The sequence below is a fragment of the Aphanomyces astaci genome, assembly GCF_000520075.1.
Source record: "Aphanomyces astaci strain APO3 unplaced genomic scaffold supercont1.52, whole genome shotgun sequence".
Lineage (NCBI taxonomy): Eukaryota > Oomycota > Saprolegniomycetes > Saprolegniales > Verrucalvaceae > Aphanomyces > Aphanomyces astaci.
Window position 1 is genome coordinate 54321 of NW_009798315.1, and position 13854 is coordinate 68174.

At 41.5% G+C, this 13854-nt stretch overlaps 3 protein-coding genes across 3 annotated transcripts; 1 reads left to right on the forward strand and 2 right to left on the reverse strand.

Moving 5' to 3' along the window:
* Positions 1–1645: 1645 nt before the first annotated feature.
* On the reverse strand, positions 1646–2409 carry H257_13903 (hypothetical protein). Its single transcript, XM_009841590.1, has one exon. It carries the CDS (start codon positions 2286–2288, stop codon positions 1668–1670), a length of 621 nt encoding a protein of 206 aa, XP_009839892.1. The 5' UTR covers positions 2289–2409; the 3' UTR covers positions 1646–1667.
* A 1289-nt stretch (positions 2410–3698) lies between these two features.
* Positions 3699–9917, reverse strand: H257_13904 (hypothetical protein). The gene is made up of 17 exons (XM_009841591.1): positions 9787–9917; positions 9681–9738; positions 9466–9621; positions 9297–9407; positions 9189–9255; positions 8609–8740; positions 8423–8509; positions 7705–7823; positions 7469–7597; positions 7216–7315; positions 6266–6385; positions 5351–5480; positions 5048–5100; positions 4439–4536; positions 4266–4358; positions 4083–4149; positions 3699–3996 (listed from the first exon to the last, which is right to left on the reverse strand). Exons 1-17 carry the CDS (start codon positions 9893–9895, stop codon positions 3898–3900), a joined length of 1728 nt encoding a protein of 575 aa, XP_009839893.1. The 5' UTR covers positions 9896–9917; the 3' UTR covers positions 3699–3897.
* A 2187-nt stretch (positions 9918–12104) lies between these two features.
* H257_13905 (hypothetical protein) lies at positions 12105–12517 on the forward strand (the record flags this gene model as incomplete). Its single annotated transcript, XM_009841592.1, has 2 exons — positions 12105–12215; positions 12293–12517. 2 exons carry the CDS (start codon positions 12105–12107, stop codon positions 12515–12517), a joined length of 336 nt encoding a protein of 111 aa, XP_009839894.1.
* Positions 12518–13854: the final 1337 nt, after the last annotated feature.

Sequence of the window (13854 nt, forward strand, 5' to 3'; positions counted from 1 at the left end):
TGCACAAGACCATACAATGCAACACTTTAGATTGCAACATTTACATTTATTAATACATCTAACACAGTTATTCGACGATTAGACCACAAGAGTTGGTCAATCCAAGGGCGAAAAAAACACCAATACTACAAGCACGTCGATCCATGCATATATATATATATATATATAGGGAGTAACTTCTACGAAATGTCATATATATGCAATGTTGATATATCTACATTGCTGAAATCGCCGAATGAGAGTCCCTTTGCTTCGAGCGACGCAACGGCATTCTACACTGTATTCCTGCGTGACTTTACGGGCCATGCCACCGCTACTTTGCAATGGCTACTGGTAACATTTGGATGCATGACCTGCTGGGACGACGAACTCGCGCTGCTCGTATCCTCCGTACCCGGTAGACAGGTTCAGGTGACCGCGGTATGGGTGGACATGGAAGTCGTACAGACATGTTTGAGCTGCGTCGAGTCCTGCCCCGTAGGAGCCCAAATGGGTCGGACGCATTTCAATGGCTGATTTACCGGACATGTTTAGCGAGCAAGCGTAGACATAAAACCAAGTTGGGGACAAAGTCCAGTTAGGCAAAAACGAGGTAGATTTCGACGGCGCCTTCGCTCACGAAGAATCGACTTGAACCTACTCCATTCAGTCGTTTTGAGCGTTGGTAGTGTCGTCATGATACTACGGTAACGTTAGTACTTGTCCGTAGTCAGCCATGTCACTTTCACTTTGACGTGGTGAAAATTTACTGACTTCAACGCCACGCAATCATCAACAAATACCCCGAGAACGTAATCCCACTCTTCAAAGATTGGACTGTGTTGTTGGAAATCACACTAAAAGTCGAGTGTTGGTTGCTACTAGTGTGGTTGGGCTCGACGGTTCGTCTAGTGAGTTGAAACATTCGTCGCAACGGCAGGTAACTTTCTATTGACACGCCGACGTTCAAAAACCCTTACCCTGTGTACCGGACGACCTGGAATGTCGGTCTTTGAAGCAAATGCTGGTCATAGAATTTGGTTACGTTACTCCGAGGGATACTGTAGGTATTTCCAAGGTCGCCCAAACTACTGTATTTCGTCCAACTCGCTTTGATAAGCTGTGGGCCAATCAACTCTTAAATCTGTTACAGCAATTGCTTGGAATTTCCCCATGACGAACCAACGCTACGCCAAACGCATCAATGTGCAGTGTACATATATGCCAACGCGGCACCGTGAGTTGAAGTCGTTTTACTAGTCAATCAATACCAGATGGACGAATTGGAATACTTTACGTATAGTAAGTACTAACGTTACTCCATTATTACCCGATCAAGTTGGACTTTTTCTCCAATGGATATAAAATATTTTTTTGACAAGGGTTGGAATGCACAATAGTTCGGATCAATGTAGTTTTTGTTACAATCAATGTGGTGCAGTGACATTGATTGGAAAAACGTCCAACTTGATCGGGTAATGGTGTAGTAAACTTTTTGTGTAAACCTTCAGCTTGGACGAGCTAGAAAAATTCAGCCGTCGTCGGAGTAACGTTCCTAGTACGTACTACCCTTAGTTGTGATGTACTCGTGCTATCATTACTGTAACTAGTTAGCGGTAGTAGGTGGTCAGTCCTACCACCCCAGTGTCATGTTCCGAGTACCAAACGCGCATGCAATTACAATCGATTCACATTAATAAGAACTCTAAAATCATCGCGTCTTCACAGGTCAAGTCGACGCTTTCAACTTGCCATCCCTTGTCCAACCCGTCGCCCCAACACGCGCCCACAAACGATGCATCATCCTCGTCAGCTACAGAGCTATGCGAATCGACATTGTCCACCGCCAACATGGCAACGAATCCGGTAGGTACGGCATCCCCATTCCAGTGGTCGCCATGGACTTTGCAACGCGTAGAGCTAAGCACGGCAGCAGTGCTCGGATCGAGGAAAATGTCGTTATACGTGTGGCTACGGCTGCCACAGTGGGCCGCGCAGAATCGCCGCGAATGTGCAAATTTGACACAACCTTCGACGAGGCAGGGCTTCTTGGCTGGTTTCTGGCCATGCTTGCAGCAGAACCCGTGTCTTCGTGCATTGGCATCGCAGCCGTCGGCTTGGCACTGCCGCTTGCCCCCGTGCTTGACGCACAGCTTTCGGGCATACACTTGGTTGGGGCAGTGCTTCACCATGCACCCACTTCGCATGCGGTGGTAGTCGCACTTGCCATGATGGATGGCAGGGGAGAGGCATCGATTGAATTGGCACATTGGAATAATCGAGGGGTTGCTACTGGGACTACCAGTCATGGTAATATATACACAGCCTGAAAATTGAGCAATGAAACATAGGAAAAATGTCGAGTACAAACTGATTGTGCCAGGGCCGCACGCGGTCACATAAGTTTCGTCTAAACAGGTGCTGTTGTGCTCAAGGTACTGTGAACAAGGGGATTCATAGCAGCATTGTTGCATGTCGTGGGGTCGCAGTGATTGCTAATCTTGACGATACTACACCTGTAACTCCTGCTTGGTTGGACTTAACATAGATACAGTACGACGAAGTGTAATCGTAACGTCATACTGTGATGAATTCAGGGTAACTGTCGCTGTACGTCCCATACTATATAGCGCGGTATGAAATCCACCTTAGTCCAAAGAGTCACACAAACAACCAAGCAAGGTCTACTAGTAACTACTGTACGTGTACTTGTTACTACCAGTACAGTAGTACTACGTAGTACTCTGGAGTAGTACGTTACCTGTTAACGTTACTGGGGGTTTAGGTTGGAATTGCAATATTGGTTGAAGCACACTTGCGGAACTTGCTTTGATGATGACTGTAGTTGCCGCAACCCATTTCACAAGAGTGAGTAGTAGTACTACATGTAGTACACAACGAAACAATAATGGTAACTATTAATAGTATGCATTAACTGTAACAGTACTACAGTTTTTTACAGTTAATAGGACTAATAGTAACAAGAATATACTACTCCGAGTGGTACTGTATTGAGTGGCTGACCAGTGATTGCATGTCACAGCAACACACTCGGGAGTGATGGCGATTGTTTCCTGGTTGTCTTACAATCTAAGCGGGGCTTGTCCTTTGGAGTTGCCACGACTTACTCTTCTCGACAGATGCCATGCCCTAGCCCCGTACTCTTTTCTGCTGAGTTGCTAGTACGGCTGAATGGGGCCAATAATGTCTTCCCTGTACAGTATTCGAAAGGGGGCCGGCAACTTTGGTCATAGTTTTATAATACCGACAATCATGGTCATGCTCTATACATGTATGAAAACTATGCTTTTTCCAAAGCAACGGCAACAAACATCGTACTGTACTGTACGCGGGGGAATGGTGAAATGATCCTATAGAGGTATTATTAGTGTCAAGGGGGACAAGTGCGCAAGAGACGAAGCAAACAAGTCGAGTGAAGGAGGGATGTTAGTGGTGGGAGTTCTAGGGTGCTGATTTGCTAGTACACCGTGTCGCACAAAAGAGGAGGGCAGGGTCAATAACATACGTTTAGTTAGAAGTTTAGTTGTCGAATGAAATTTAGAGTGTCTTGAGAACTAGCTAATGTATGTACAGTTGTTTAGTGTACATAGTAATACGCTGGGCGGGTGCTTGTATAACGTTAGTATTAAATACTTAGTAAATAATCATCGCCGAGTATGTACAGTGCAGTATGCATGCTCACTGCGAACAACATGGGGGCAATATATAAATCTTGTTGTTTTGGTTTAATATATAAAACACGGGGACACCACTACAACCAGCCTTCCGTCAACTCATCGATTTTCTTTTTATCATCAGTACCCACGTAGTACATTATTACTTCAAGTACTACGTAGTATATGTGTGTCCGGTTGTGTCGTATCGTAACTTCCCGATCTAGTAATACTAATAGTAATACTACTGGACCCGGTGCGCCATGGCCACTTCCAAGAGCATACTGACAAACTCTTGACGCGGCTTTCCGGCTGGCAGTTTACTCAAGTCTTCGTACGCGACCTAACAATATCATCCACATATATTAGTCCATGATAATATCATATCCATAAAACCAGTAATATATATATATATATATTGAATTGTACTTGAATCAATGTCCACCCTGCCCGCTGCACATGCCTCATTTTTAACATTGACGCGCCCAACAAATACCTACAAACAACGAGTGAAGACGACATTATATTTTTTATTTTATTGGAAATATATATTATATTTTCAATAGAAACGACGGATACATTGCTTTAAAACGAGAAAGAAATTGCTCCTACCGTTCCGACGGATTGCTGCGCAACTGGTAATGACTCGGGCCGTTCACTTCAATGCCAATGCGGTCGTCCACCAACGCAATGTCCAATGAATACCTACAACATCGTACAAGAAGATAGACTGTGAATATATATATATCCAAAACGATGAAGATATATATATAATATACTAGTACCCAAGTTCCATCACGTATTCGTTGATATGCGGCACGTTCATTTGCAGCAGCGTATTGGACACAACGCCATGCAATGTCGACGAAACATTTCCGTGTTGCTAAAATCCACGTCAATATATATATATATATATATATAATCCACAGAATCTTCATCTACAGCTAAATCCCATTCGTATATATATATATAAGATATATAATCTTCATTCGTAGCCGAAATATTCACCGATATAACGTTCGTATATGCATAGATAGATATACATATTCTCCACAAAATCTTCATTCATACCCAAGCAATCAGCCAAATAACATTCGTATGTAAATATATATATATATTCTCCACAGCATCTTCATTCGTAGTCAAATATCAGTCGTATTATTTGTCCACAGAATCCTCATCCACAGCCAAATAACGTTCAGCCAAATCACTTTCGTATATATATATATATATATATATAAATCACCCACAAAATCTTCATTCACAGCCAAATAACATTCAGCCAAATAATTTTCGTATATATATCTATATATATCCTTCAAGCATAGGCCCAAACAAAAAACACTAGTCGTCCTCCAGCAGCAGTGAACTCTAGATCGTTTATAGTATCGGACCTGCCGCACCAACGCTTGCTTGAACGCTTCCACTCGCGACGGTGCCAGCACATCTACCAGACCCGAAACATAAGTTAGGGTACATAAGTATGTCTGAACAACTAACCAAGTTAGAGTACATAAGTATGTCTGAACAACTAACCAAGTTAGGGTACAAAAGTACATAAACATCCCATGTTCATCCAAACGTCTGAACAACTAACCACACCAATCCGTCCTTTTCCGACAATAAACATGGCTTATTTGGTAGTGAAATAGCCTCCCAACCAAGTATGATTTCAAAACAATAACATTGAAGCTTACGTTGACAAGGCAAATTGGACAGCGTAGCATCCAGATGCACTTGATACAATTGTGTGGACAAGGCAACGCCCGGGTTTGGGTGGTCGTTGGCAGCTTGCAGCGCCGCGTGAAATAACTCTATATGATGCACCTACCTCCAACCATGTTTTGCATGAGTATACCGTAGATACTACATATACTATAATAGACTTATAGACTTATACTGCAACGAAAGAGTTTGCCGTATTCCGTTGAATTCGGACTGGGCAATTTGGAGAAAAACAGATATTTTGTCAAGCACATCATATCTCATCATACAGTGTATATATTGTGTTCCAATTTAAACCTTGCAGTTGAATCAATTCATGAAATCGGCAACTGATCTACTTTATAAATTTGAACCAATCAACGATCACCATACCTTGGTCCAACCGAAAAGTACATATGTAATTGTGTATATCGTACATAGAATTAGCTTCGAATATCTGACACAACTCGAATTAGCTCGCAAGTAAGTCCAAATAAAAAAAGATAATATACGAACTATAATACACTGATTGATTAATCAAAACACTGGGAAGCGTTGGGCCAATTGTACTACATAAAAAACCAGCACAGATGAAAGACTCGGTAGAAGTAATATTGAGCCAATCAAATGTGTATGTAGTAAGAACTCATCCTTCCCATCGAATGGTTCCCCTACCACTACCTTGTTACGACTTCAATTAGTGTACATGACTTTAATTCGTGTGATTGGCATCACCACAGGACAATTCTGTACATACAACTACCCAGTCATTCCGTACAAACAATCCATAGAATTGGCAAACCAGCTCAAACGTGTCCAATGTTAGGGGAAAAGTTATAGTCGTGTAAGTATTTATTTTTATTTTTTTATCTTTTATAAGTAAAAAGAGGACAACACATAACACGTACCTTGGCCACTACACATGCCCAGGCCGCCATCGCCAGCAGTTCTGGACTCGGGTTTTGTGTCAACATATACGAGCACGCGTGGTGAAACGTCGGGTCGATCCACGATTTGGCACTTTCGTCCTACGTAGAAGTATATATATATATAAATAAATATATATATATATCCATATATAGAAAACAAGGTCGTAGCAAGACATGCTGGTCATCCTGGATATTGTCAAGTCGATTCGAGATTGAAGTGGGGTGCTGATTCGAATGAGCAGCACCGAATCGGCAGAGAATCCATCGACCAATCAAAAACATCAACACGAATCAAGTGGCCAATCAAGTCAACTCTTTGACCAATTCAACATTGAATTAGTGTGTGATTGAAATTAGTGTGATACTGGACGATCTTTACATGCAAAACGAATCGATCGATAGATTTGGCGAATCAGCACAAAAGTCCAAATATTGGGTAAAAGGACATTATATACTTGGACATGTCGTGGTTATAACAATTTTGGAGTGCTCAGTAATAGGAGCAGCACCAAATCGGCGCACAATCCTTCGACCAATCAAAACACAGAACACGAATCAAGTGGCCAATTAAAGTATTGCAACCATCGAATTAGTGTGTGACTTCAATTAGCATGAAGGGGTTGTATATTTTTTTGCATACAAATTTCAATACAAATTATGGATCGATGGATTTGGCGAATCAACATACAAATCCCTATTTATGGCCGAAAGGACAATACAAGTATGTATCGTTGCAAGGTAAATAAATATATATATATATATATATTTAAATGACTACATTGCAAATCACTAGTACATATTAATATATTGTTTACAGTTGTAATACTGTAGAAAGATATAATTCGGAATGATTGCATTCCAAATCGCTGGATATATATATATATATATATATATTGTTGAGGTTATAACACTGTAATAACAAGTCTTACCGCAGCACAGAGGATGGCAAATCCATGCAGAAAATGCGCCACTTTGTCGACGGAATACCGCTCTTGGGGCAGTCGAAACGTGACTTGAGATGCCAAATTCCTGTCAAAACGAATACACTCTGAAAACAAAACTCCACCACACCAAAGTAGTATTCGTTTTCGAAGAATATAACGTCAGCCAGACTCAAAACTCCATCGTTTCAAGTCGATTGCGATTTAATACAGTTAAGTTGGCAGGAGGTAGGTACCGTACTCCATGAGTTTGGATGGGGCCACGTGCAAAGCCAGCAACGACTTGAGCAAGTAAAACAAGTATCGCGACGGGACGTAATGCATGTGCATTTGACATTGCCGCTCCATCTCGTCGACCAAGTTCCAAAACCTACCACATAAAAAAAAGTCAGTCTTATCGTTTTCGTTGCCAGTCTTATCGATTTTTGCGGATTTTTTCACAGAATATACTGGAATAACACTGTGGTTTTGGCCTACCGACTCGAATAAATCAGGTTCAGGTCATGGTGGTAGCGCTGCAGTTGGACTTTGTACAGATCTAACCGCGCCGCGTCCTCTTCATCGACTTGCACGACGTTTGGGATGCGCTGCTTTTTCTATATATGGTCAAATAGATATCCGTTTCAATGTGGCTTTCCCACTGGAATATGACAAATGAATATTGTAGAATGTCCTGTCCAATCAAAGTGCACCAACGAAACATTTCAACCAATCATCGATCAACATGTTGTTTGGCTTGGCCAATAGAAATATTTCCTCTTTAAATGTGTATACCACCGATTGATAAGCTTAAAAACCCTGACTCAAATCGATTTTCTGCCAAGTCCATAGGCAAAAGGACAATATACAGTATATATATATATATATATATATATATATATATATATTGAATCAATGCAGAACAAATACAGACCAGTGTCACAATTTGTCGTTGATGTGCTCCATGAAATGTAAATTTAAATATAACGATATATAATGCAATATAATCTTAAATAAAGTATGCACATGTAATATTTAAATGAAATGTTCAGATTTAATTACATGGTGCAGAGGTACGACAAAGACGGTAAGAATGAGATTAATACGAACATATACGAAATAGGTTTATATATATAGATTGATATTTCCAGATATGTTGTTTTCATTGAGAGATCGAATATTGGTATATTTAAATACAAAGCACGGAATAATGTACCAGTTGCGCAATGTCTTGCAGCGTTCGTTGGTGGAACATGGCAAACCGCTGGAACGCAGTTAATACGTTCACGTGGTTCAAATGTTTCTATAATACACGATTAACAATGTATTATTAGTTGTTATATATATATATATATACGGGATACTATGAGATACGACGAAATAAATGGATATATATATCTACCTCGTTCGACACCAATTGAAGTACGTCAATGGCGGATTGACCCAAGAGTATTTTAGTGTTGATAGCTTTGTGGTCGACGGGTGGAGATGGTGACGTCGTCGTGCTGGTAGTAGTTGCGGGGAGCTTCTTATCCTACAGAGCACCATATATATATATATAAATATACATGGGAGTGAGTCTTACAAGGCGCAAGAGTATTATTATATACAGTAGTCGTTAACTCTTGTATATATGTATACTGTCAAATCGATTCGAATTTGGAGTGCTCAATTGAAGGAGCAGCACCAAATCGACAGACAATCGATCGACCAATCAAAACCCAGCACACGAATAAAGTAGCCAATCAAGCCATTCCACATTGAAATTAGTGTGTGATTTGTATTAGTGTGAAACTACAAGTACCTGACATACAAAACTCAATAGAAAGAATTGATCGATGGATTTGGTGAATCAGCACAAACGTCCAAAGTTTCGACTGAAACGGCAGTATAGTGTATATGTAATGTAGTACCAAATTAAAAGGACTATCAATACCGTCATAAGGTTCTACTTGTGGTAGCAATACAAAGCGATTGATTACCTCTCGGATCTTTAGCACTGCTTTCAACGCTGGGGTGGCAATAACTTGCGCCATGAGATCTGACCACCTATTGGACTGAGTGGCTGTAGAAGTTGCTCTAGAACGTACGAAGAAAAGCGAAACACGTCGGAGGGTACGCCCGAGATGGACACGATGGGGTTAAATCCCAGCGGCAGCTTCAACGACACGTGCTTGGCTGAAAACAGCGTGGCTTCTTGGCTACATAAAGGAATCCATCGCCCATCGTTCGTTTTTGATGGAGATCCAATCAACGTACCCGCGAACGGTAGCTCGTGTGGCAACGCCAGAGTCGCACTTGGTGCAGTTCAGCTTGGCTTGCTTCCACGGCTGGATCGATGCGAGCGGGTGTTCCGTGGACTTGAGGTGTTCTAGCGCGGCGTTTTGAAAGCTCGCGACATGCACACCGCGTTGCCTACAGCGGCATAGAGCATGTTAAGGGGAGAATCAAGTGGATGATGGAGGAGAACGAACCAGTGGAGGAAGAACAGGTCCGACGTCTCGACCAAGTGGTGCTCGCATTTCGCACACACTATCCCAAGTCAGATGGACCATGGACAGTGAGGCAATGGGAACATACCTAACTTGGCTTGACGTTCGGAAGGGGCATCGAGTAAGGACTTCCGTCTGACGGAGCTAGCCGCGCGGCCACGGTGCTGCTGCCATGGTACTCGTCGTAGCAGCAGCATGTTCCTTCGTGCAAGTTTCCGATGGCCAATCAAAGCCAAGATACACCAGCATGTTGTTTGATTGGCGTAAATTCGTTGTCGATGTTTTAATTGATTTTCAAATACCTTCTAGGAATTTAAATGGTTTGTTTATTGTGAATTCACTATAAACTTCCAAAATTCGACTGGTTTGTCGAATCAATAATAAATCACGCCGGAGTTCTGATTGGTTGAAAATATTTGTCCAGCCAATCAAATCCACTCAAAAATGGATTAGCCAATAGCGTCGATTCGTGATTCGATTCAGCGGCGAGATTCGATTCGACGGGGTCTGGAAATTCGTATCGAATCCACAATACAGTTAGGGGATTATTCCAAGTAATTAACATCACTGATTTACAGCTACACCGATGACCGTAATTAGTGCGGACCACTCTACTTTTCAACCTCGTCACCAGACCTACGGCACATGTATTAGCGCGGACCGCACTATATCTCAATCTGCACTAATTATGGGCTTGGAGAAATAGTGCGTATCACACCAATTTTGAATATTGAGAATTAGTAAGGATTATTATCTTGATTTTTGTATGTGGGATTTGGCATGAAATGTCACATCACAAATCGGCAGTGATGTAAACTGTCAATAGTGCAGACAGATCATGTACACTGTACAAGGGTTACAGACTTGATGGCTTGCTATGACTACTGTACCATAGCAATTGGGCATCGTGGCATACATACACCCCAGACACCCAAAATTACCATACACGAAATTTGTCCGCACTAATTACCAACCACAAATTTCTGGAATTCCATCACACATGTATTATTGAGGACCGCACTAATTCTCAATCCGTACAAACTGTAAGTTCATTACGGTCAACGGTGTACTGGTAAATTGTAACTATAATCTACTTCGAAGTAAAAAACTACTCACGAGTACTGGGTACCAGGATACCATTATTAACTGTACGTAGTATTTATAAATACAAGTTACTACAGTAGTGTAGTACCGAGTATTAGTTACTAGTACTGGTATTAACTGTAAACTCAGGTTTAAAAATCAAACCTCGGATCTTGATTCTCTTGATCTGATATATTTGATTGACCATTTCGACTACACTAATATGTAAAACTGCAAGAATCCCTTGTACGGTACACATTACTATCACATTAGGTGGGTAGAATTCTCTGCTTTTATCTGTGGGGCCTTTGGGCTTCTAAATTTTTTGTCAGTGTATACAGTATTATTCACAAAAATAGGAACGATAAGATGCCGATTTTGATAAAAAAGAATATATAATTTCGATTAATTTCCCCGAACCAATGAACAAATCATACTTTTAACCAACCGCTGATTCCAAATACCCCCAGTGCCGAAATGTACATACACTCCAAAACCAAGATTAAGTAGTAAATTGGGATACGATCCCCGATTGCGGCTTGCGAAGTACCGAGGTTGGCATGATGGAAAGATGATGTGGTTGAAAAGCCAAGTGAATAAACTCAGACGGAAATAGAAGTAACGTTACCCTTTCAAAATCGTCCAAGGACGGAAATAGAAGTGCCTAATGACAGACCCTGAAAATAGAATAAATCATTGTCGCTGCAAAGAACAAGTCAATATTATAAACCTGATATTTTTATTTAAATATCCACGCTTGTATAGTGAAACTCATACAGAATTAACGCTTCCATTCAAGACCTACACTCCAAATCTGATTTACAGCTGCTCATTGAGAGTCATACTAAAATGAAGTCAAGTCATGTGGATACCACCCATGTATAGGAGAGGCGACATTTTCAGTGAAAGTTAGTAAGGACATTGAGGTCATCTCATGTCATCCACCCTTAGATAGCACATCACTCTCAAGGTTGCGAATTATCATCTTTGAATTGAAGGTGAGTACAGTATTGCTCAAGTCACAATTTTGCATCGTTTCATATTTTTGCCAATTCAAGCCAATCACATTAAGTTAATGAAAATGAAACCTTTTGACTGGATTTTTTAGATTTTCAAAAAGTGCAAATTTGAGAAAATTATACACATTCTTCCCAAAGCTACCGGTACTACTATTTCCGTCTGGAGGTAGTATATTTATTCGTGGCAATTATCGTTACAGATTCCGGTTACATGTTTTGAATATTCTTGACATGATAAGAGGAGTGGGTGGTGTCGTCAGATAGTTACATTGCATTTCCGTTGCAGCCCGCCACTTTCAGTGCTATGAGGGAACCCACGTCGAAGCGAAGAACAAAAAAGCCCAGCAAGAAACCCCTGGACGACGACAATAGATCAGTTGTGTCGTTGAATGTGCTCGACGTTCAAACCGTGGCAGTACGTCGTTCATGGTGAAAGGACATGTATTTGGGCGTCGACTAAAATGAGTGTATCGTTCGTTGGTTGCTGTATAGCAAACGTACAAGCTGACAGACGCCCAATGTCGTACATATGATGCGTTTGCGAACTTGCTTGCAGAATTTGACACGACGATGATGCTCGACATGTTGGAAGACGTGTTGCACGACGCCCAACACCGCACTCGGTTACAGGATTACCTCGGTGTGAATACTGTGACGACTGCACAACTGACGAGCAGTCTCGCGTCAACTGGCATGACTTCCAACTCGTCGAATTAACGTACCGCTTTGTATGTACCGTACAGTACACTCGACTCAAAGTACAGTACTAGTACTCCGGAGTGAATATATATATATATATATCTATATATATAAAACCTCAAGTATATATATATATATAACCTCAAGTATATATATATATATACTTGAGGTTTTGCAAGTGTCCGCTCGCAGTTGCGTTCTGCTCCTAACGATGCGCTTTTTGTGACAGAGGCAGTTCGAACGGAATATCAAACGTACCAGTAGATAGATATACACGATTTACGAAACAAATCCGAAATAGATTCACAATCAATGCAGTCACGAAGCATTTTGTTTCGTAAAACGGAAGTAGTAGTATCGATTTCCCTTTTAGTTGTCTTGCACGAATGCGTTGGCGTTCTGCTCACAAATACCCGTATAAGTAAATATTATTCTGATATTCATCCACAGCTTGCTTCCCGGGAAGCAAGTTGGTTTGCGACGGACGCCCACGACTTCATTACCTTGCCTTTCTTCGCTTGGAATGGGTGGTCAACATTCACCTGACGAAGAAGCATGCCATCTTCTTTGTCATTGAAGACGTGGTGGCGCTGAGGTGTCTGTCTCCATGCCACTCAAGAACTGCACCACCCGCCGTTCAAACCTGAAGTGTCAAGTTTAGTTAGAGGGTCGTACAGTTCTTGATTGGTCAAGAACCGCCAAGCATATGCAGCTATCACGGAGCAGACTGGAATGCCAGTCCGTGAGATCTGCACTTTTCGCGGAATGGCAATCAGATTTAAGAGGACGCGTTCGCGTTCTACATAAAGTTTGACAGGTCGACTTCCGGTTTTGGCAGATAAGTGGAACGGACACGTGCAAAACCTCTCTAAGTTAAGCTTAACGTAAAGGATCTATTTACGACGCCTCAAATCGGGCATCTCGCTTTGATGGGCGATATCTCAGCAGCAAGGTATCGGATTCACGATCTAACAAGTGCTGAGTGTATGGGAGATTCTGGTGAATCCAGCCTGATGTGTGGTGACATGTTCCTGGCAGATGTAGTGTCTTAGAATTCCAATAACAAACCAAAATTACCAAGATTTTGGGGATCTATTTACGGCGCACACAAATTACTTGAATACTGTATTGCCAAATGCATATTTTTTGGAGGGTTAGGTTATTAAGTCTCGACAGGATTTACACTTGTTTATAGAGGATAAAAAGTTTTCCACGTTGGAATTAAAAGTGAATCATTCTGAAACAAGCGCCAGACACAACAGCAAGAACAACGAACACAGCAGCGATTGGATTGGTATCAAAGCACATATTCCACAGCATCTACTCTAACGGCATTTGCACGTCCATTAGGCAAT